General features: G+C 67.3%; 1 protein-coding gene across 3 annotated transcripts in view; it reads left to right on the top strand.

Annotated features, from left to right (window-relative positions):
* CARD11 (caspase recruitment domain family member 11) overlaps nucleotides 1–21,437 on the top strand; it is a 114,857-nt gene extending 93,420 nt beyond the window's left edge. The window contains exons 9-24 of one of the 3 annotated variants that reach the window (XM_058285705.2): nucleotides 342–518; nucleotides 4,224–4,275; nucleotides 5,441–5,499; nucleotides 6,258–6,358; nucleotides 7,180–7,232; nucleotides 9,035–9,167; nucleotides 9,516–9,717; nucleotides 10,732–10,858; nucleotides 12,779–13,019; nucleotides 13,617–13,716; nucleotides 14,159–14,254; nucleotides 15,620–15,755; nucleotides 16,608–16,787; nucleotides 18,748–18,872; nucleotides 19,783–19,898; nucleotides 20,973–21,437. In XM_058285705.2, the coding sequence (XP_058141688.1) occupies nucleotides 342–518; nucleotides 4,224–4,275; nucleotides 5,441–5,499; nucleotides 6,258–6,358; nucleotides 7,180–7,232; nucleotides 9,035–9,167; nucleotides 9,516–9,717; nucleotides 10,732–10,858; nucleotides 12,779–13,019; nucleotides 13,617–13,716; nucleotides 14,159–14,254; nucleotides 15,620–15,755; nucleotides 16,608–16,787; nucleotides 18,748–18,872; nucleotides 19,783–19,898; nucleotides 20,973–21,177 (2,103 nt within the window). In that variant the 3' untranslated portion in view covers nucleotides 21,178–21,437. The remainder of the gene's footprint in view (nucleotides 1–341; nucleotides 519–4,223; nucleotides 4,276–5,440; nucleotides 5,500–6,257; nucleotides 6,359–7,179; nucleotides 7,233–9,034; nucleotides 9,168–9,515; nucleotides 9,718–10,731; nucleotides 10,859–12,778; nucleotides 13,020–13,616; nucleotides 13,717–14,158; nucleotides 14,255–15,619; nucleotides 15,756–16,607; nucleotides 16,788–18,747; nucleotides 18,873–19,782; nucleotides 19,899–20,972) is intronic. The other 2 variants (XM_058285707.2, XM_058285706.2) reach the window with 2 other exon arrangements.
* The last annotated feature ends 332 nt before the right edge of the window (nucleotides 21,438–21,769 follow it).

The raw sequence follows: 21,769 nt of genomic DNA, 5'->3' as shown, positions 1-21,769 counted from the left end.
TCATATTGTCAGCACAGGCCCGAGGCTGGAAACTGAGGCTTCAGTGGGGACATTTCAGATTTAAGGGGCCAAGACCAGCAGGAGGCCACCCCTTCCCTATTGCCGAGGAAGATGAGGCCTCGTGGCCCCTGGTAGGAGGGAGGCTGAGGATGGGTGCCGTGGGAGGGGCGCTTGTGGCCATGGAAGGGTCGTCCTGGGCCCCCAAGGGGACCTTGGGTCAAGAAAGACGGACAGGCCACCCCAGGCCCAACCCAGGCCCTGGGTGAATGCAGCCCCTCTGGGGGCCCCCTGGCCAACTGGTGGCTGCTCGCGCCACTCTGTCCGCTTCTTCTTGTCCCCAGAGTCTGCCCAGGAACCTGCCGGTGACCATCATCTCGCAGAACTTCGGGGACACCAGCCCCAGGACCAACGGTCAGGAGGCAGACGACTCCTCGACCTCCGAGGAGTCGCCCGAGGACAGCAAGTACTTCCTGCCCTACCACCCACCCAAGCGGAGGATGAACCTGAAGGCCATGCAGGTGCTCAGCTGGGGGCGGGGCAGGGGGGCCGGCGCCGGCATCCGCAGCCCCGGGGTGGGGGAGCCGGGTGACCAGGAGCCTCCTGCAGCGGGAGGGCCGAGGGGAAGCCTGAGGCGGGCCGCCCTAGCTATGGAAAGCACCCAGCACCCACTCTCTACCTGTTCGTTTGTTTTTCAACCAGTTCCCTCATCCCTTACAAATATGATAGAAATTTTTAAAAAATAATGAGTTAACATGGTTTCTAAGTCCATTCTTTATTCAGCAAATAAGTATTGTGTGCCTGTCGTATCCTGGCCACTGTGTGGGGAGCTGGGGTTACCTACGTTTAATTCATATTTCTCCCACTGGCCTCCTTGCTTCTCCCTGAATGGACCAGCCGTGCCGCTGCCTCAGGGCCTTTGCACTGACTCCCTCTACAGGGAATGTCCTTCCCCCACAATCCACAGAGCCCTCGCCCTCAGCCTGCTTAGGGCAAAGAACAGCCACCAGACCCTCCCCTGTTCACCCCCATCCTGCTGCCTCCTTTGTCCATGGCACGTCACCCCGGCAGGCTCTGTGTTTCGTTTGTTTGTCGGCTCTCACCAGGATGGCAGGTGAGCTCCGTGTAAGTGCAGCGCCTTTTCCATTTTGTTTATCGCCGTGTCCTCGGCTCCTGGAATGGTACTGGGGACATAGCAGGCAGTCACTGAGTGTTTGCAAAATGCAGTAGAAGCAACTTTAGAGTAAGGCTCCTAAAAGCACATTCAAAGCTTCGAGCATGTGTTGAGTGTCAGCTCTCACTTCACTCCTACGAGTATTTATTCAACATCTGCTGTGTGCAAAGCACTGCCAGATAATGGAGGAAAACCCCAAAGTAGAAAATACAGCACCCGTGTTTGGAAAGAGACAGGAACCATTTACACAAGGTAGCAGGCGACGACCTGCGTGGTGTGCTCCAAAGCTGGTGCTCAGACTGGGGAGCAGCCTTTTTAAAATGGCTTTATTGGTACACGACAAATGGTGCGTATTTAAGGTGGACAGTTCCTAAGTTTTGACACTCATCTATCCCCATGGAAGTGACTTCAGCAAGTTGGTGGCCCATCCAGCACCCCCGAGGGCCCCTTGCGCCTTGTTGAGCCCTCTCCCCTTCTCCCTCCCCTGCCCCCAGGCTTCCTCGGCCCTGCTTTCTGGAAGTGGCCCCAGGTTGCCCTGGCATGCCGAGCTGTGCCCCGCGCTGGGGATGCAGCGATAGTTGTGACATCATCCCTGTCCTGAGCAGCGCGCCAACCCCTGGCAGGAGGGGTGGGTCACCGGTGGAGTCGGCGGGGTTTGTTTTGTTTTGTTTCTTCGGAGGTACCGGGGATTGAACCCAAGACCCTGTACAAGGGAAGCAGGCGCTCAACCACTGGGCCGCACCCACTCCCAGGGAGCCGGGGGTGTAGGTGCCCACACCTGTGCAGAGCCTCGGCTGCACCGCGTGGCCTTGGGCCAGTTACCAGCTGCTGGGGGCCCTTTCCCAGTCTCTAGGATGGGGACAGTGGCCGTTTTGAAGGGTCCTCGTGGGAAGTCGCTGGGCTCCCGTGTGATGTGCGGTTCCAGGCAGCCCCTGGCCCGGCTCGTAAACGAGGGCGTAAGGGGCGTGGCAGGGGCCGGTGCGCAGGGTGGGCTGAGTGAAGGGTGCCCGTCGCTGCCAAGCATCCGTGCCAGGGTGCAGGCAGGGGGAGGCCCCGGCGACTGCACGGGGGCTGAGAAAGGCCTCAGCTGGGGCTGGTTCCCCAGGGGCAGAGGGACTCACTGGCAAGAGGGGGGGCCCTCTGCGGCGTGGGCTCGCGCAGGGGTGCTACAAGGTCCTGGCTGCAAGGTCCTGGCTGCAAGGTCCTGGCCGCACGCTCGCTGCCCCCAGGCCCGTGCTCTGCCTGGGCACCGAGTCCCCTTTATCCTGACATGCTGCTCTCAGTTCATGGCGAGGAAACCGAGGCACTGTGCAGAGGGGCTTCCCGGGTGAGGCCAGGATGAGGCCCGCACCCCGGCAGGCGGACGCGCGAGCCCCCGACTCTCCCACCGCCCGCGCAGCCGGGAGTCCATGCTGTGTCTGAAATCTTTTGAGTGACTGGGAAGCACAGGGGGCGGGGGGGCTGCAGCATAGGAAGTGAGGGGACAGCTCGAGACTACGCTCGCTCTCCCCACCGCGCCGCAGGCCAGGCCCGCACTGGCCTTGCCGCTGCCCTCGCAGTGCCCCCATCCTGCAGGCTTGGGGTGGGCGGCGGGTCCTTGGCAGGGCTCAGCTTTGCCTGGCGCCCGCGACCACACTCCAGAACCCGAGAAGGCAACGCGTCATGGGCGGAGCCCATCAAAGCGAGCTCCAGGGGTCCCGGAAGAGCCCCGGGTCACCTCCACCCCTTCCCCGCCCCCAACAACTGCCGTTTTACTCACTGCATAAACTGGGTTTCTGGGGAAGACTTTACTTGAAGCTGGTGTCCCACTGCTGGTAACAACAGTAATAACAACGATGACTGCCCGGGCATCACTTGCACCAGGCTTTGGACTAAGGGGGACCCTGGGGCACACTTCAGAAGACACGCTGGGGTGGCCCGGGGGTCCTGAGCAGGGAGGCAGGGGCCAGGCAGCAGGTAGGGGGGGATGACAAGGTTCCGGGGGCTGGGAAGAAAGGAGCCCTGGCCGCGATCTGGGGGTCCTGCCCCTGCCTCCCTCCGCCCCCGGGGGCTGGGAATCCAGGAAGGTGAGGGAGGTGAGGTTGGGCAGCCCACACAGCCCAGAGCTGGGCGAGCACCAAACAGGGCGATGGCGACTCCTCCGGGGGCCCATGCCTCAGGGTCTCAAAGCGGGTGCTGGGGACCCTGGACGAGCAGGGACAGCTGGTCTGGGGAGGTGGGCGTGAACCGAGCAGCCCCTGGCCTGAAAGGGCGGGAGCCGGGCTCGCTGCGGGCGGAGGGCCAGGGGTGGGGCCTGCAGCCGAGAGCAAGGAGAAGAGCAGGTGGGGAAGTCGAGGCAGGAGCTGTTTGGGGCAGGACATGTCCTGTGCTCCGCAGGGTGCCATGAGCCCCAGCTGCAGCTGGCAGAGTGCCCGTAACAACGAGCCCCCTCCCCAGCCCCGGTGCTGCCCCTGCCCAGCTCCCCGGTCCCGTCGTCCCTTGGCTCCGCCTGGCCCACTCTGCTCTAGTCCCACTGGCCTTTCAGACCCACTGAGCCTCCCGCTTCTCTGTCTGAGGGCCTTTGCACACGCCTTCCTTCTGGACTATTCTTCCCCCATACTTCTTGGACCACCCAGGCCTCCTCCATCCCACCACGGCCGACTCCAGGTGGGGGGCCTGTGTGCTTGCCCCCCGGTGTACTGCAGCCGTGCCCACAGCCCGCTCCCCAGGCGCTCACTTCCTGCCTGGTGGCTCATTCCCGTGGCTCCGTGTCTGGTGCAGTCCCATGTCCACGGCAGGCTCTCTGCACGGTAGCCGCAGGATGATGGGCTGTGACCCTGACCTGCCTCTCCCGTGAGGCCACAGCAGATGCCTGCGCCCGAGCGGGAACCGCTTGGTGCCTCGTGCCGGGGCGGCCCCGCCCTCTTGGCCCCTCGAGCTGCGCTGCCTCCTGGGTGGGGCCTGCCCGCCCCAGCTGCCGCCCGGGCCCTGAGCACCGTGCCCTGCCTCCTCACCCACTTCAGCGGGTGCCGCATCGGGCCTTGACCCATGCCCATCCTCTGCCCTCTTTCAGCTGCAGAGAGCCCGGTCCCCCATCAGCCTGAAGCGAGCGTCCGATTGTCAAGGTCGGTGAGTCGAGGCGCCCCCGCGCCACCACCCCTCGCGCACCGCCTCTCCCCTCACCCCCGTCGGTCCTGCCAGGCAGGCCCAGGACCGTAATTCAGGGCCAACCTCCACACCCGCCCGCGCCCGCGCGCCCCAGCGGGACCTTGCGCTGAACCGGGGCAGAACTCGGGGCAGGACGCACATCCCTAGAATCACGCGCCTGCCACGTGCCAGATGCTTCCAGAAGCTCAGGCAGGGTGGTCAGGGCCGAGGAGGTGCCTTGGGATACCTGAGAAGGTAACACATAAACTGGGCCAGAAAAAGGGCGATTTTGACCCACAGACGGCCTCGGGGGGGGGGGGGACAGCTCAGGATGGGAGCAGACAAGCATTGGGGTGCTGACCGCGAGTGTGGGGCGGCCAGCGGCCCGGCCGTTCTGGGGCCCAGGGCGGGCAGAGCAGACCATGAGACTGGGAGGCGGGCAGGACAGACGGACGAGCCTGACGCCGAGGGTGTGGACTTCATCCCGCCGCAGCGGCCGGGGCCCGGGGCTTTGAGGGGGCGGTGGTCCGGGTGCGAGCAGCGGGAGCCCGGCAGCAGGGCCCAGTCCAGGATGCCTCTGCCTGGACAGGCGTCCCCAGGCACTCCCAGCAGCGGGGCGCGGAGGCTGCGGCCTGTGGACGAGCGCTCGCCCCAGCGAGCCCGGGCGAGGCGCTGTGTCCCTCCCCTCGGCACACGCGTGACCACGTCAGCAAGGGGGGGACACGGGGGCACCTCTGGGCACCTCCGGCGTAGCACAGGCCACCCCTCTTCGCTGCACCTGGTCCTGGGCCCCCGGCGCCCGCCTGCCCATTAGCTCTGGGCGGCCTGTGTCGGCTGCGCCGTGCTGGGGCAGGAAGCAAGCCTGCCCCCCACCGTGCCCACTCGCAGGGCTCTCGCCTCCACTCAGGTTGCTGGCGCCACGCCTGGGGGGGCCGGCCTGCAGGAGCCTGCGCCAGCCGGGATGGCCTGCGAAGAGGCTGCCTGGAGGGCCCCTGGAGGGAGCGCGGGACCCCGGCGCCAGGCGGGCCTGTGGGGAGGTGGGAGCAGGGACCCCGTGGCCACGGGGCTGACCTCCCTCTGCCTCCCGCCCCCACCCACCGGCCCCTCTCTCTGCCTCTCCTTCCCCGTTGCTGGCAATGACAGGCAGGAGCCAGGAAGACGATGGCGGGGCCACCAGCCCCAGCTCCTCCTTCAGCAAGGTGGTAAGCCCCCGCCGCCCCCGCCTCGAGTTTATTTAAAGAGGGCCCCGGACCCTCCGCCTCTTCCCACTTCCTTTCCCGAGGATTGTTCACTTGGTGGGTGGAGACTGGCCCCAGGGGCTGCAGCGAGTGGCCCAGGCCTGGGAGTCCTGCCGTGGCAGGAAGGCCACAAGCAGCTGGGGCTGTGGACCCCCAGGCCCTAGCGCCCCCCGCCCCACAGCCCCAGCCCCCCAGTCCCACGCACCACCTCCCGCCAGGCAGCAGAAGGTGTGGGATTGGGGAGCCCAACCCCGAGGGGAAGCCCTGGAAGCCCGCCCGCCCTGCGCCCCGGAGCAGGCCCCGGGGAGGCAGGGACACCCCTCGAGCGCCCCTGCCCGGGGCGCCTCCCAGGGCAGCATCCAAGGCGCCAGCGGAGGCCCCACCTGGTCCCTTGGCGTCAGGGTGGCCAGTCCCCGGGGCACCTCCCCACCCACAGGGCTGCATCGCACCCAGGTGCCGGCGCTGGGCAGCCCCCGCCTCCCGACGCCCATGCCCCGTCCCCTCCCGGGCCGCACAGGTGTGCGAGCAGACGTGTGCCCACCCCGGTGGCCACGTGGCCCTGGCTGAGCGCCAGCCTTCTGCGGCCAAGGTAGCCATGGAGAGCCGGCTCGCCGCGTGCCAAGGGCTTGAGCTGAGGCGGGGCCCCCCGTGCATGACATGAGTGTCCCCGGGGCCTCCATGGGAGCCTCCATGGCCCATGATGCCTGCATGTGGCTTTCCAGCAACCCCACCGCAGCCGCAGCAGCATCATGTCCATCCTGGCTGAGCCCCCGGGCAATGACTCCATCGTCAGGCGCTACAAGGAGGACGCGCCACATCGCAGGTGGGTGGCGGGCAGGTGCCCTCCCTGGGTGCCCACTGCGCAACGCCCCTTAGTGCACGACCAAGGCTCGGGCAAGGGCAGCTGCTGGCCCAGGCCACCCAGCCCGCCAGCCCCTGCTCCTCCGCCCGACGGCCTGGCTTCTCCCGCCAGGGAGCGAGCGAGTACCTGGGGGCCTGTCCCTCTCCTGCTCGCCTACCCCCTGGCCACCACAAGCGCCCCGCAGGGCAAACCTCGGGCCCCCGCCCTTCTTGGCGGTCCTCTCCCCTCTGGCTGCCTCGGGCAGGTGTTGAAGGGCTCATGGAAGCCCCAGGCTGCCTGCACCCCGTTTCTCGGTGGCAAGAACCACAGGTGGACACGGCAGGGCCCTGTGGCCAGAGCGGGGATCGTCCCCACCCCTGCCTGAAGGCCCGAGCGTAGGGAGCCATGGCGCCCCACGGCCCACACGGGCACACACGGGTCAAAGGACTCGTCGTGCCGGCAGCGGAGGGAATGAGGAAGGGTGGGGCTCGGTCGGGGCCTCGGCCCACTTCCTCGCTCCTTCCCCCCACTCCCTGCAGGCGCCACGCAGCGGCCTCGGCCCACGCGCTGGCCTTCCGCTCCCGTCAGCGCCAAGGCCCTCGGAAAGCCTGGACGGCGCCCGAGCTCCCCCCGCCTCCCACGTGCACGCCCACGTGCAGTCACGCATGCGGTCACACACATGCGCACACGTGCACGCATGGTCAGCACCGCACACACGCACACACTTGCGGCCGTGTACATGCACACTGTCACGTGCACACGCGCACACTCGCGCTCACACATTCTCCCCCTTTGCCCTGCAGCGCAGTTGAAGAAGACAACGACAGCTGTGGGTTTGACGCCTTCGACCTGGACGGTATGTCCCTGTTGGACCCGAGGGCCCTCCGGGCGCAGGGCCCCCCGCCGCCTGGGGAGCGCGTCCAACGCAGGCCGCAGCCGAGCCGCGCCTCTGACTCCCCGCACGGCCTGCCCAGAACAGACCGTGGCACACAGTAGGCCCCAGTAAACACTGTGGAATGGGTTGGAGAGGGCAGTGCTTGAGCACCTCCTGTTTGCACAGTTTGGCAAGGGGAAGATGACCCACCAGAGGCCAGCACCGGGCAGGGAGGCACCTGGGAGTGCATCTTAGCTCGAAAGGCAAGAGGGGCCTGTCCGGGTGTCTGTAAGGAGTGAGAAGGAGGTTCGAGGTTCCGGTCATTAAAGCACAGCAGCGATGGGGCGTGTGGCTGACCCACCCCCGCGGCCTGAGGCCCTACCCTCCCTGCAGCTGCCTTATCTTTCTAGTGAAGAGATGCGCCTTGGCTGCTGGTCAAGGTCAGCCCCTGGCCGAGCGGAGGCCATGGAGGCAGGAGAGCTCTGGAGCTGCCTGCCAGAAGTTCCTGGCGGCCTGAGCAGGCAGCAGGAATTAGGGCGCAGGTCCAAGCACGTCTTCGCCCCTGAAACTGAGGGGGCAGACAGGCTGGCCAGGGGGCGTGTGGTGGCCCTCATCTGGCCCCCCGGCAGAGCCGGTGTCAGCAGGGCACCCGCTGCTCCCAGGAGAGGCCCTGGGGAGACTAGGGACGAGGGTCTGGTCTCAGACGCCATGTCTCGGGGTCGAGAGGCCTATCTGTCAGGAAGGGTGGCTCCTCTACGCAGACACTGCGCCCCGCAGCTCAGTGGGCCCCAGGCTGGGTGCCGGCCCAGGACAGGTGTCCCCGAGGCGCAGCTTTCAGCAGGCTGCAGGGCCCATGGCTGCCAGCCAGCAAGGAAGGCAGACGCCTGCTTACAAACCAGAGGCCATCCAGGCGGGTCGGCACACGGCGAGGGAGGACAGCAGGGCGCGAGGGCACAGGAGACAGATCAGGCCCTGGTGGGGCTGGCTGGCACCCCTCGCTTGGGCCCACCCCATCCTGGGCAGCCCGGCTGCCGGCTGGTCAGAAGTGGGGCAGCGGCCTCCATAACTGGAGATAGCCAGAAGTTACCCAGAGTTCAAGCAAGGGCGGCCCCTCACAGGGGCTGGGTAGCAAGAGGAGCAAAGGGGCTTGGGAAGGAGGCGAGTGGAGCGGAGAATTCTGGGCAGCGGTCCAAAGCATTCTGCAGTGTCGGGACAAATTCCCTCTGCAGAGCAAGCAGCCTTTGTTATCAGCACAGAGCAGGGTTTGCAGATTCCATCCCCGTGGCCCCAAAATGTGGGAAATGGGCATGCCCCTAGGCCTGAGATGGCGAGAGAGCGGCTTTCGTGTTCGCTCCAGGTTCCCGTCACAGGCTGGGGAGCCGGTGGCTACTGGTGAGAGCTGAGGAGGGCCTGGATGAAAATTCAGGGACCCAGCTCTCAAACAGAACTACTAGCTGTGCCCAGAAAGCCCCCTCTGCCCAGATACAAAAAAGACTCAGGGGCCAGGCTGCAGCCCCCGCTTCCCAGAGGCAGGGGACTGGCCACAGGGAAGAGCTCCCAAGGGCTCCGCCCCTTCCCAGGGGCCTCAGGCCCCACCTGCCCCGGTGCACCCGTGCTTTGCAGCCCCCGCCCCAAGGCAGGGGTCGGCCAGATGCCTCCCGCCCAGGCCCAGCCTGCCGTTCCAGCTCGCCCGGGGCCTCACCTGCCGTCCCAGCGCGTCCTGGGCAGGGGCCGCCCGCCCTGCGCCCTGGCTTCCCGTCCTCACGGGGCCTCGTCCGTTGCAGACGACAGCCACGAGCACTCGTCCTTCGGGCCTGCCTCCATCCACTCCTCCTCCTCCTCCCACCAGTCTGAGGGCCTGGACGCCTGCGACCTGGAGCAGGTCAACCTCATGTTCCGGAAGTTCTCCCTAGAGAGGTACCGCGAGGTCTCGGGAAGGGAGGGCCAGGCCGGGTGGGGAGCGGGGCTGAGGCCGAGCACCCATAGGCCCCTGCCGAGGGGGTCAGAATCCTGGAACCCAAATCCAAAATCTCTTCTCTGACCCCCTGTTTTCCACCTGGAGAAACAGAGCCCCAGAGAGAGGGGCTTGCCGCCCCCTCCCCTGCCCCGTGCTCCCCCACTCCCTGCTCCCCCGCCCCGTGCTCCCCCGCCCCGTGCTCCCGCCCCGTGGGCCTTGCGGGCAGCATCTGACAAAGCAAGCGTAGCCCCTCCCTCCAGCTTCTGGCCAGTGACCTCCCTCCTGGTGGCGTCTTCCCCCCATCCCAGACCCTTCCGCCCGTCGGTCACGTCCGGGGGGCACGTGCGGGGCCCCGGGCCCCTGGTGCGGCTCACCACGCTCAGCGCCGACAGCCTCGTCACGCAGCTGACCCTGGTGGGGGGCAACGCGCGCGGGAGCTTCCTGCGCTCCGTCAAGCCGGGTTCCCTGGCCGAGAAGGCCGGCCTCCGCGAGGGCCACCAGCTGCTGCTGGTGAGTGCGTGTGCGGGTGCGGGAGGCCTGCTCTGTGCTGACGCTGCGGGGCGGGGCGCGGGGAGCAGGGGCCGCAGGGCACCTCCTCGCTGCCAGTTCCTCTTGGGCGCCAGGTCTCGCGGGTGCCGCTAGGCAGGGGCCCTAAACCTTTTCTGTTCCACGGACTCCTCTGCCAGGCAGGCGAGAGCCACGGACCCCTTAGGAGTCCACACTGTCCTGAGCGTTAAGAGCACGTCACGCCTGCACCAGCACGTCCCCACGAGAAGAGCACTGGTCTGCATTTCCAGTCAAGCCCCCAGACCTCTAGTTAGGAACTCCTGGTCTAGAGCCTGCACACCAGCACATGTGTGTGCCTGCATATAACATGTGCACACACCAACACGTGAGCCCATGCACCGGCACACACAAGTGCCTGCATGTAACACGTGTGCACACCAACACAAGCGCACACGTGTGCCTGCGTATGACACGTGTGCCCGCACCAACACACAAGCCCGCACCGCACACGTGTGTGCCTGCGTGACACGCGTGCGCACACCAGCACAAGCGCACACATGTGCCTGCATGTGACGCATGTGCACGCACCAACACACAGCAGCACGCGTGTGTCTGCATATGGATCACTTGCACACACCAACATATGGGCCCATGCACCGGCACACACGCGTGCCTGCATATGACGCATGCGCACCGGCACACACAAGTCCACACACCAGTACATGCATGTGCCTGCATATGACACATGCAGGCATACACCAACACACAGCTGCACACATGTGCCTGCGTATGACACACATATACGCACCAGCATGTGCGAGCCCACACCGGCACACTCATGCTCACAGGCAGTGGACCAGAGGCTGCGAGCCACGCTGCGGGGTGCTCGGCTCCTCCCAGCAGCGCCGAGGCGCTATTTGTCCTGGAAGGGGCTCCCTCTTTCCCGTGTGGAGCCGTTGCTCCCCAGCAGCTCCGCTGGCGATGGAGCCCGTGCAGACGCCGTGTCCTTGCCTCCAGCTCGAGGGCTGCATCCGTGGAGAGCGGCAGAGCGTGCCCCTGGACAGCTGCACCAAGGAGGAGGCCCACTGGACCATCCAGCGGTGCAGCGGCCCCGTCACGCTGCACTACAAGGTCAACCAGGAGGGTAAGGCCGCCGGGCGCCCGGGGCAGCTGTGCCCACCCGCCGCAGCGCGCGGCCCCCGGCGCGTCTCCTCGCCCGACGGGGCAGCTCCAAGGAGGGCAGGCGGGCGGGGGTCCGGTGGGCGGGAGCGGCCCTTTCTCAGCCCCTCTTGTGCAAGCCCTGGCATCACCTCAAGCCACCCAGTCGGGGCCTGGTGGGAGCCCACCTGCTGAAGGGGGCGCGTTCCCAATCTCCTGGGGGCCTGGCTATCCAGAGGAGGCTGCAGCCCCCGCCAGAGGGCCACCTACCGCCTGGCCCGGTGCAGACCACTCCCTGCGGACGGATGTTTGCTTCCTCGTGCTGCGCGGCAGCAGCCGCCCAGGCTTCTGGGCCTGATGGAACGGCCACTCAAGAAGAGCCAGGGTCATGGCCACAGCCACAGGCGCTTGCCCCATGGCCCCCCACTCTTCTCCCGCGGCCAGGACTCCTGTGCAGCACCAACGAAGCTTTGTTTCCCATTTCCAAAGTCTCAGTCCTCACCCTCACCTCCAGGTTTTCCTACATGTGTCCCCGCAGCTGGGTCTTATTTTTAACCACTGGGCTCATGAATGTTTCAACAGAGCACAAATAGCCCATTTCTCTCCCGCCGTCCTCCAGCGCCGCCTGCCCCGGCTCCTTCCCAGCGTGCCACACTGGTGCAGAAGGCGACCGCGGCGCCCGGTCCCCAAGTGCAGGGCGGTCGCTCCCTTGCCCGTGGCCAGCAGAACCTCAGGGAAGGGCGGCGGCGCCCCCTGGGGGTGTGCAGCCTCACGGCCTGCCGCCTGCGCCCAGTGAAGGAATACGCAGGCGCCGTGCCGGTCCTCCCTGCCGCCGACAGGGCGCAGGCATCGCCGTCGGCACTTAGCCCTGATGCAGGCGAAAAGGTCTTGCAGTGACCTGGGCAAAGCCAGGATAGTTCCAGAAGGCGTCTCTAGCAACCGTCACCGGGTACAGCATGCAGACGGCCTTGCCGGCTGAACCGTGGAGCGTGCGGCGTGGACACCGGCCGGCTCTCTCTGGACCTCAGCTTCCACTGGCTCACACCGCTCTCCACGAGCAGCGGATTTGGGGATTTGTATCGTGAATCTACACACAGACCTTCACTTGACGTTTGCTGCTTTTATCGTGTCCGTGGTTTATGCCCTGCTGCCTTCTACAAGGGCTCACATTCACACTAAGGGACACGGTGACACTGTTAAACGAGATTGAAACTGTGTGCCGTAATCCTGCCGCTCAGCAGGCACGACTCCAGGCACATGGATACGCACTGAGAAATGGGCGCACATGCCCACCCAAAGGCCCTACGTATGGCAGAGCTTTTCACAAGAGCCCAGCGCTAGGGGCACGCCAAGGCCTCACGAGAGGAAGGGCGCAGCCACCTGGCCTGGAGTACAGTGGAGCCGTGGAAAAGAGCACGCTGCTGCCCCCCTGCCCCTCAGGACCAGAGCCGTCGAAGGCAGGCGCAGAAAAGCACAGGCCCTGTCTGTGGGAGGCGGGCCAAGCTGGCCTCTGGGCTAGCAGCCAGGACAGTGGTTAGCCTCAGGCAGGGCAGCGGACAGAGAGGGGGATGCGGTGGCGACGGCGTTGGCGAAAATCCATCGAGCTGAATCCTAAATGCCTGCAGTGTACTGTACGTAAGCTAGACTTCAGCAAAAACGAGGAGCCAGCACCGCGTTGTGCTGGGATCGGTGTGGAGCGTGTGGCCGAGATGCCGGCAAAGGTGGCCGTGGCAGCCGGGCGCAGAATCCCGCTCTGAGCTCTCGGGCAGTCAAAAGCACAAGGAAAGCCGCTCATCAGGGAGGACGCGCTTTCCCCGGCAATGGCCCGCGAGGACCGTGCCCCGTGCACACCCTGTGGGCAGTGGCGCGCGGAGGCCAGCGCAGGTCTCGTCTCCTCCTCCCCTAGGGTACCGGAAGCTGCTCAAGGACATGGAAGATGGCCTCATCACCTCGGGGGACTCCTTCTACGTCCGGCTGAACCTGAACATCTCCAGCCAGCTGGACGCCTGCTCGCTGTCCCTGAGGTGCGACGACATCGTGCACGTCCGCGACACCATGTACCAGGACAGGCACGAGTGGCTGTGTGCCCGCGTCGACCCCTTCACGGACCACGACCTGGACATGGGCACCATTCCCAGCTACAGCCGGTGAGCCGGGCCCCGGGCGGGGGACTCGGTCACCAGCCGAGGGCGCGTGGGGTGGGGGCCGGCTGGCCACACGCGTGGCAGGAGCCCAGGCCCAGCAGGGAGGCCCCCGTTCCCTCCTCCTCCAGGCAGCCCTTCCAGGTCGCCTGTGGCATCTCTTCCTCCCCTCACTGAGCCCCCATAGTGCCCGCGGTCCATTCAGCCTGGCCCTTGGCCCGTGCCCCTTCCCGCAGCGTCCTGCTGGCGCAGAAGACGATACATTTCTCTTCCCGAGAGCGGCTGGGCTGCTGGGTGCCACCGTGTGTCCAAAAGCTGTGGCACCTGAGAGACTCAGAGCTCCCCGCACAGCTCTGCGAGCCACTCACAGGGCATAGGGTCTCGGCCGCAGCCCCACGGCGTGGCGGTGCCGGGGCAGGATCGGAACCCGCAGCCCAGCCGCCGCGCCCCCCGTGGTGCTGCCTGGGTCCCGAGCTCACACCGCCCACTGCTGTGGGCCAGTCAGCCCCTGCCGCCCCTGCGCAGGGTGGGCGCCCCCTGACCCCCACGCCCCGCTGGCGACTTGCACCCTTGCCCTGAGGCCCCGCCTCCGCTCTCCCCCAGAGCGCAGCAGCTGCTCCTGGTGAAGCTGCAGAGGCTGATGATGCACCGGGGCAGCCGGGAGGAGGCGGACGGCGCCCACCACACCCTGCGGGCGCTGCGGGTAGGCGGGCCGGGCACTGGGAGGGGGGCCTGGCCTCCAGAGCCGCCCTCGGGGGTCCTTCATGCAGGGTGGCAAACGGGAGCCATCAAGACTGCGGGGACAATGAGCTCCAGGACCCCGAAAAGAGCCCCTTCCCCTTGGGCTGTCCCCGGGCCTTCACTTGGAAGGGGAGGGGTCATGGCTGAGCCAGCTCTTGGGTCCCGATTGGAGCACCAGCCGTGCTCGGTTGCCTCTGGTCCCTGTCAAGTGGTCAAGTCACCTCCTCCAAGGCTCGGGCCTCTTCTCACCCCCCTGTACTTGCCCTTGGTTTGAAACTCTGACCCCGGAACTTTAACACCACGGGGACTTGAGGACGGGGCTGGGGTTTCTGGTTCTCAGCAGCCACTTTGTGCTCCTGTGTCCTGCCAAGCCCAGCCAAGTCTGATTGATGAACTGATTTCAGAACACCCTGCAGCCTGAGGACCCCCTTTCAACGAGTGACCCCCGGGTCAGCCCTCGCCTCTCCAGAGCAAGTTTCCTTTTTGGCCAACTGCTCCAGGTAAAGCCCTTCAACTTTGAGATCCTTCTCCTGTGGCTCAGCTCTTTCCCTACAGAGAAGAGAAGGCTGTAATAACAGCGCCCCGTGTGGCACAGCACTCGCGACTCTTCACGGCGCGCCACGCCTCCTCTCTCGTTTTAGCCTTGCAGCGACAGGTTGAAAGGCAGCCTCTGTGCTAGGTGGAGGCAAATCCTGCTTTCCTAGCAGATTTGAGGAAATGTATGGTTAAAAGAAAGCCAAACAACCTGACTCTCAAAATATCAAGAGGAAAACCAGGAACAGCAGAGCAAGAGAGGAAAACAAACATTCCAGATACTCAGGCCAGTTTAGTCCCCCAGGCTGAGCCTTCAGTTTAGCTGTGAGCATCCTGGCAGCCAAAGGAAAACAGGAAGCCCAGCAGGTTCTTTAAATCTTATCTGACCGTGGAAACATTTTAGTTCTTTGGAGCCAGAAAGGATTTTTCTTTTACCCTTAACTCCAAAAGGCGTTTTGTGTGTGTGCGGATCATCACCTAAGGAATAGTTGAGTTGCACAGTGCGTGAGATGGCCGTGATTTTGCATAAATGTCGAAGCCTTCTGGGATGGCTGCTCCCCCATCACCGGTGGGTGAGGACCGAGCCTGTTTGTTAACACACAGCCGGAGGGCGTGTCTGCACAAGTGGAGCTGGTGGGCGACGCCTGTCTGTCCGGATGTGCTCAGGGGTTGCTCCCTAAAGTCCAGGTGGACGTGAGCAGGCTGCAGAGAGCCAGTGCCCAGGTGCAGCCGGGCGCTCCCGAAGGCCAGGCCGTCCCAGGGGACGCCTCACGGCGCCCACACGTCACACACGAGTCCAGAACCTCGAGTCCAGGAGGCTCATTCGAAGGCATGAGCGGGGCCGAGGCCCCCACCCCGATTCTCCTCTCCCTGCTGCAGGATGGGCCTGGGGAGACTCGGGGTAGCCTGGGGAGCAGGGCCCGCGTGCTGCGCCCCCACCGGGCGTCGTCCCTGCCTTGTAAGAGCAGCCCTGTGAGGGCAGCAGGGAGCGGCGGCGGCAGGCTGGGCGGGGGCGCAGCGCGGGCAGTCAAAGCGGCCGCTGTGCCCGTGGGGGCTCCCGGCCAGGGGGCTCCAGCACCCAGAGCCGTGGAGGCTGCCCTGCAGCTCCCGCCCAAAGAGGGTGCAGCTGGGGGGGGAGAGCTGCGCCCTCACCCCTCCTGGGAGTGTCCCCCAAAGAGCGACAGGGCTCAACCCGGCGGGCGGCATCCTGCTTCGTGGAGAGCTCCCGGCCCAGGCCCGCGGCCACGGCGGCAGTGCTGGGATTCGCACCCAGGCCCGCCCGAGCCCCGAATGCACAGCTCAGCCGCCCTCCGCCCGCTCTGCCCCTGCAGTTCGTCAGCAGGTCTGAGAACAAGTACAAGCGGGTGAACAGCCACGAGCGGGTGCGCGTCATCGCGGGGAGCCAGCTGGGGAGCCTGGGCCGCTCGTCGCTGGACGCATCAAAGCTCCTGACCGAGAAGCCGGACGGTACGGGGGGACGCCCGGGCCCTGCCTCCTGCACCCCGAAGGGAGAGGCTGCGTCCGGAAGGGGGCTCTGGGCTTGGAGGGGCCGGGGCGGGGGACACCATTAGAGCTTGTCAGCTGTGGGCCCCGAGGGCCGGAGCGTCTCGCTGTGACGCGGTCGCTTATTTTCCTCGAGTGCCTCTTGCCGTTTACTGCGCCCAGGCTGAGCTCAGCCGATGGCGGGTGGCCGGCCAGTGCCCCCCAACCCCCCCTTGGGCCCTTGGCACAGCATCGATGGCCAGGGCAGTGCTGGGCACCAGCTGCAGGCCGCCCTCGGGAGCTGGCCAGGCCGTCGCCGCTGCCTCCGTCGGGGCCTGCATGCCGCCCAGGCTCCGGAAAGGGCTTTAAAAGGCGCCCCCCCAGCTCCACCCTCCTTGCGCTAGCCCCACCCGGCCTCCTCGGGCTCCCCACACCTCGCCCGCCCGCTGCCCCCGGCTGGCTCCATCCCATCCTTCCGGGCTCAGCTCTTGCCGCCTCCTCAGAGAAGCCCTCCTGTCTGGAAGGGTCGCATTCTGTGTATTTGCCACACGTCATTTCTGGTCTGGCCCCCCCCACCGCCACCCACTCCCCACCCTGCCACGTGAGTGCCACGAGGCCAGCCTGGTGGGCCCTGCCCACGGCTGCTGCCCTCCTAGAACAGTGCCGGGCCGGCCACCGCCCGGGCGCTGCTGGGGGCGACGGCACGTCCTGCGGCGCCGCGGGCCAGGCTCCGACGTTGAGCAGGGCAGGGGCGCTCTGCGCCTCCCGGAGCTGGCCCGCGCCCCGGCCCCGGCTGTGCTGGGCCGCGGGCGCCTAGAGCCCTGTCCTCCCCCGCAGAGCCGGACCCCGAGAGCGAGCTCGGCAGGAACCTCAGCCTGGTGCCCTACAGCCTGGTGCGCGCCTTCCACTGCGCGCGCCGCCGGCCCGTGCTCTTCTCGCCCTCCATGCTGGCCAAGACGCTGGTGCAGAAGCTGCTCAACTCGGGGGGCGCCATGGAGTTCACCATGTGCCGGCCAGGTGCGCGGCAGGGCGGGGCCTCGGCGCCGCACGCCCACCCTCGGGGCGCGGGGCAGGCGCGGGCCCGAGGCCAGGCTGACCGTCCGCGGCAGGCGCGCCCTGGGCGCATGTGACCCGGGGGGGCCGGCAAGGCCGACGCCGCGGATGCTGGGTTCCCGGGCGGGGCGGGGCAGCCGCCTGGAGGCAGGCACTCCCCGGGCCGGGGGGCTCTCCAGGCCTCCGCTGGGGGCTGCCGGCGGGGTGCCCGGTTGGAGGCCCCTCTGGAGGTGCCCACCCAGGGGCTGCCCCGCCGGGACGGTGCGGCTCGCTGGCTTGGGCAGGTGCCCACACCTCTGCGCCTGCAGGAGGCCGACGCCCCAGCCCGTCCCTGCGTGTCCTCACGCTCACCTCCCTCTGCGCCCGGTCCCGGCCTCCCTGGCCGTGGGCCAGCCTTCCTCTTCTAGGGTGGTGTGCAGGGGACCCCAGCTGTGGCCCGCTTTGCTCCTGAGTGCTGCGCAGGGTTCCGTTCCCCCCCCCAGGGCACGTGCAGTGGACAGCGCACAGGCGTGGGTGTGGGGGGGCATAGATGTGGCGCACGTGCCCCTGGGTGAGGCACAGGCATGGGCGCAGGGGACAGGGGTGGGCGCACTGGGTGGGGCAAGGCGTGGGGCAAGGTGGGGTGCAGTGGGCGGGGCACGGGTGCCCCTCCCGAGGCTGGGCGAGGTGGGTGGGGCAAGATGCGGGGCATGGGGCATGGCCCCTGCGTGAGGCACAGGCGTGGGTTCAGTGGGCGGGCTTAGATGTGCTGCACGTGCCCCTGGGCGGGGCGCAGTGGGTGGGACACAGATGTGAGCACAGATGTGGGCACAGTGGGCAGGGCACAGGTGGGCGCGTGCCCCTGGGTCAGCGGCCCTGCTGCAGCCTCCATGCTGGGTGCCCACCTGCTTCTCACCACGACTTGGGCTCTAGGAATCTGGCAACGCCTCCGCTCTGATCCTAGCCTGGCTGCTGGGAGCCCCAGTGCACCCCCGGGTCGGGCAGAGGGAGAGTCCACTGCCACCTTGTCACTCCCAGTCGCCCTCCTGCTGCGCAGGCCTGGGGGCTGCCCGTGGTGGTCAGTGGCCGGTGGGCCTGGGCACCTCCAGTCGGTGGGCCGGGCTCCTTCCTGCCCAGCTCCGCTGGCCCCTACCCTGGCAGCTCCAGGCGCCCCAGAGCCCTGCCCGCTCGCCTGCACCTCCTCCGGGGCTTCGCCCGCGCCCCTCACGCGCCCATAAGGCTGTGAGCAGCGCCCCCCCACCTTGCTTTGTAACCGTCCCTCCCTGCGAGGTGTGGTGCAAGCGCAGCCGCTGTGCTTTCATCGTGGGTTTATTCTTAGTGCCTGGTCCTTAGTAGGTCTTCAACAAATGTTAAATTAATAAATTAATGGGTGGATGTTGGAGAAAAAAGAAGGAAGGGTGGATAACGGATGAGGGGTGATGCGGATGGATGGATGATGGATGGATGGATGAAGGATGGATGGAGGGTGCTGGGGGATGATGGACAGGTGACGGATGGGTGGGTGGGTGGATGGGGGTGGATGGGGTGGATGGGCTGGGTGGGGCTGGGTGGGGCTGGATGGGGCTGGGTGGGGCTGGGTGGGGCTGGATGGAGCTGGATGGGGCGGGGTGCAGCAGCAGACCCTGCCACGGCGTCCGGTGCTGCTCGGGCGCTGTACCGCCAGTCCCATCCTGCAGCGGCGCCGAGCTCCGGCAGCCAGCACGGGGCTCGCGGGTCCCCTCCTCGCTCTAGGGCCTCTGTGGAGAGGGCCACAGGTGTGGCCCGACCCTGTCCCTGGGGAACGGTGCGGCCCAGTGGAGGCGAGGTTCTTTTAGCAGCGACCAGGCGGGATGACGCGGCTCTGTGGCGTGCAGGAGCGGCAGCCAGGCGGGTGAGGGGGCCCGGGACCACCCGCGCCCCCTGAGGCCGGGCCCCTTCTCCCCAGACATCGTCACGAGAGACGAGTTCGTCAGGAAGCAGAAGACAGAGACCATCGTGTACTCCCGGGAGAAGAACCCCAACACCTTCGAGTGCATCGTGCCCAGCAACATCGAGGCCGTGGCGGCCAAGGTGCGGGCGGGCCCCGCAGCCACCCGGCCGGGCGGCGGGCTGTGCAGCACCGCTCCGCCCCCCAGACCCGCGGCCTCTCCGACAGCGTCCCGTGCTGGCGTCGGAGCCGGCATTGCCGGGGGGCGTGTGTGCCTGACCGTGACACGGGCAGGAGATGGAGGGAGACGCGAGGGGGTGGGCCCGCCCCAGGAGGGCCGTTGGCAGCGATGCAGGGGGGTGTCTGCACACAATTTAGAGCTTTCTAGAAGCTTGCCATGGCAGGCGTCCACTCCTGCGGCCGCCTGCATCATCACCGTGCGGACAGAAGCACGGGCACGGCCATCAGCCGGCCTGGTGCAGGGCTGCAGCAGAGATGCAGCTTTATCTGACAGGGTGGCGCTGTGGGGCGGCTGGGCCCTGGGCACGGCCAGGTGACGGCTGCACGGCGGGGGGGGCGGGCAGTGAGCACAGCGCATGTGAGGGGCTCGTCACCCAGGTGTTCCCTTGGTGAAGGTTCACTGGGCGCGCAGTTGGGACGTTGTAAGGGACGCCTCCAGCCCAGCGGGCATTGCCCTTTTTAGAGACGACAAGTCCCAGCAGCTGAAACCTCAGGCACCAGCGCACGCGCGGGCCAGCCCCCCTCGCCCCAGGACCGAGCAGGCCCTTGAGGGCAGACCAGGGCGCCGCTTGGTGCTGGGCGCGCCCCGCTGGCTCGCCCTCCCCCGCGGCCTGGGCCGGGCGCCTGGCCCTCGGCTGGTGCGTCTCCGCGCATGGGGTCTTGTCTCAGGGCGGGGTCTCGCCCGCGGTGGCCCCAGGTCAGCCGTCGGCACACGCACACAGCGCTCTGGCCACGGGCCCCTGAGCCCGAGGGTCCCCGCCCCGCAGGCCGGGGAGGGCGGGGCCGTGGCTGACCCGCTTCCCATGCTTCCAGAACAAGCACTGCCTGCTGGAGGCCGGCATCGGCTGCGTGAGGGACCTGATCAAGTCCAAGATCTACCCCATCGTGCTCTTCGTGCGGGTGTCGGAGAAGAACATCAAGAGGTTCAGGTAGGGCTGCGACCCTCAGGGCCCTCCGCCCAGCGCCCCATACACCCCCCGCTGCCTCAGCCTGCCAGGCCGCTGCGACACGCCGACACGGCACACGCGCAATGGCGGAACAGGAATTCGGGGCCTCATGGTCTCGGGGACCACAGGCCAGAACCGAGATGCCAGCAAGGCCGTGCGCTCTCCCGCGTGTCACGTACCGACGCCGGCCAGGGGCTGCCCCGCACGCGGTGTGCCCGTCACGTGGCTCTCTGTCCTCCCTTAAGGCCACCACACGGCCCTCGGCCCACACGCCCTCCGCCCGGGCCCACCTGGACAGGACGGGGTGGCACTGCCCTTGCTGATAGCGCGCCCTCTGCAAATGGGGTCTCTCCATAGGGGGACGCGCCCTCACCGAGGTCGGGGCTTCCGTCCACCAGCCCAAGGCATGGCCGCTCCGCAAAGCCTCCGGGTCCCTGCGGGAACAGGCCGCTGCATTTGTCCCTCGCTTGCTCGGTAACTGATGGCCGAGGGCCATGCCCGGCAGAGCCGGGGTCGGACAGACACACACTTGGAGTGACATGTGCCGGGGGCGGAGGCACGGGCAGACACCCCAGTAAGGGTGGCCGGACAGCATCTGGGCAGGTGGCACAAGCAGGGGCCTGGCCGCAGCGAGGGGAGTGAGCAGATTCCAGTGCAGAGGGCCGAGGGCGAAGGGAGCAGCCAGAGGCCATCGTGGCCACCCTGGCCCTGGCAGACACCAGGGAAGCTGGGGTTTCATTCTGGAGGAGACGGGGCCCCTGAGGTTTCAGAACAGAGGGCCTGGCCGGGTCAGGACTAAGGTGGCGCTCGGGCCTGTCGAGGAGGTGGCGGCACTAACGCAGGTGGGGCGGTGGCCGCCACGCCGACGGGGCCCATGGAGGTGGGGGGCGCGGTCCTGTGGGGCTGGGAAGCCAGGGCCGCCGAGGCCGTGCCAGGAGCCCCGCAGGGCGAGCACCCACACCCTGGCCTGACGGGACAGGAGCAGAGGGGCGGCGGGGGTCCCGGGCCCCTCCGGCGGCCGCGGCCTCACGATCACGCCTCCCGCCGCCTCCACAGGAAGCTGCTGCCCCGGCCCGAGACGGAGGAGGAGTTCCTGCGCCTGTGCCGGCTCAAGGAGCGCGAGCTGGAGGCGCTGCCGTGCCTCTACGCCACGGTGGAGGCCGACGCCTGGGGCTCGGTGGAGGAGCTGCTGCGGCTGCTCAAGGACAGGATCGCGGAGGAGCAGCGCAAGACCGTGTGGGTGGACGAGGCGCAGCTGTGAGGCAGCCCCGGAGCGTGGGCGTGGGCGGCCTGCACCCCCGGGCCCTGGCGCCCACCCACGGCCCAGCCCACCAGGACGGCAGCTCCCCGCCTTGACGGGCCCCGGGGCCCCGCCGCTGGGCCGGGACAGCAGGTGAATGTAGGGCGGGCCCCGTGCGCGGACCTGCGCGGGCTCACCGCCCCCGGCCGGGCTCTCCGGGAGGGCAGCGCGCCGCGCTCTTCCTTGTCTTGCATTAAAGTTTCTACGTTCCTTTGTGTTAAGCCATTTCTGTTTTTGATCGTCGGCCAGCCACCTAACCCGAAAGCACGCCCTGCGGCGCCAGGCCACGCGACGGCCGGAGGCACGTACACCCAGCTCGGCCAGGACAGGCCTGCAGGGGCGGGGGCTTGGGGCGCAGTCCCAGGTGCACCGGCTCTGGCTCAGGTGTGTCCTGGTTCGGACGATGAATCACCTGGGAGGGGCCTCTCCTTCCTGAAGCCACTTGGGGGGTTTCTGTTTCGGCCCCTGCACCCCCCAGACTCCAGCCCTGAAGGTGCCCGCCGCTCAGCACCCCCCTTTCACCGTCCCGCCACGCACTGCCCCCCACCCATGC

The sequence above is a fragment of the Dasypus novemcinctus genome, chromosome 23 (assembly GCF_030445035.2).
Source record: "Dasypus novemcinctus isolate mDasNov1 chromosome 23, mDasNov1.1.hap2, whole genome shotgun sequence".
NCBI lineage: Eukaryota > Metazoa > Chordata > Mammalia > Cingulata > Dasypodidae > Dasypus > Dasypus novemcinctus.
The sequence above is the reverse complement of the archived record's forward strand: the minus strand, read 5'-3'. Positions and strand labels throughout refer to the sequence as shown.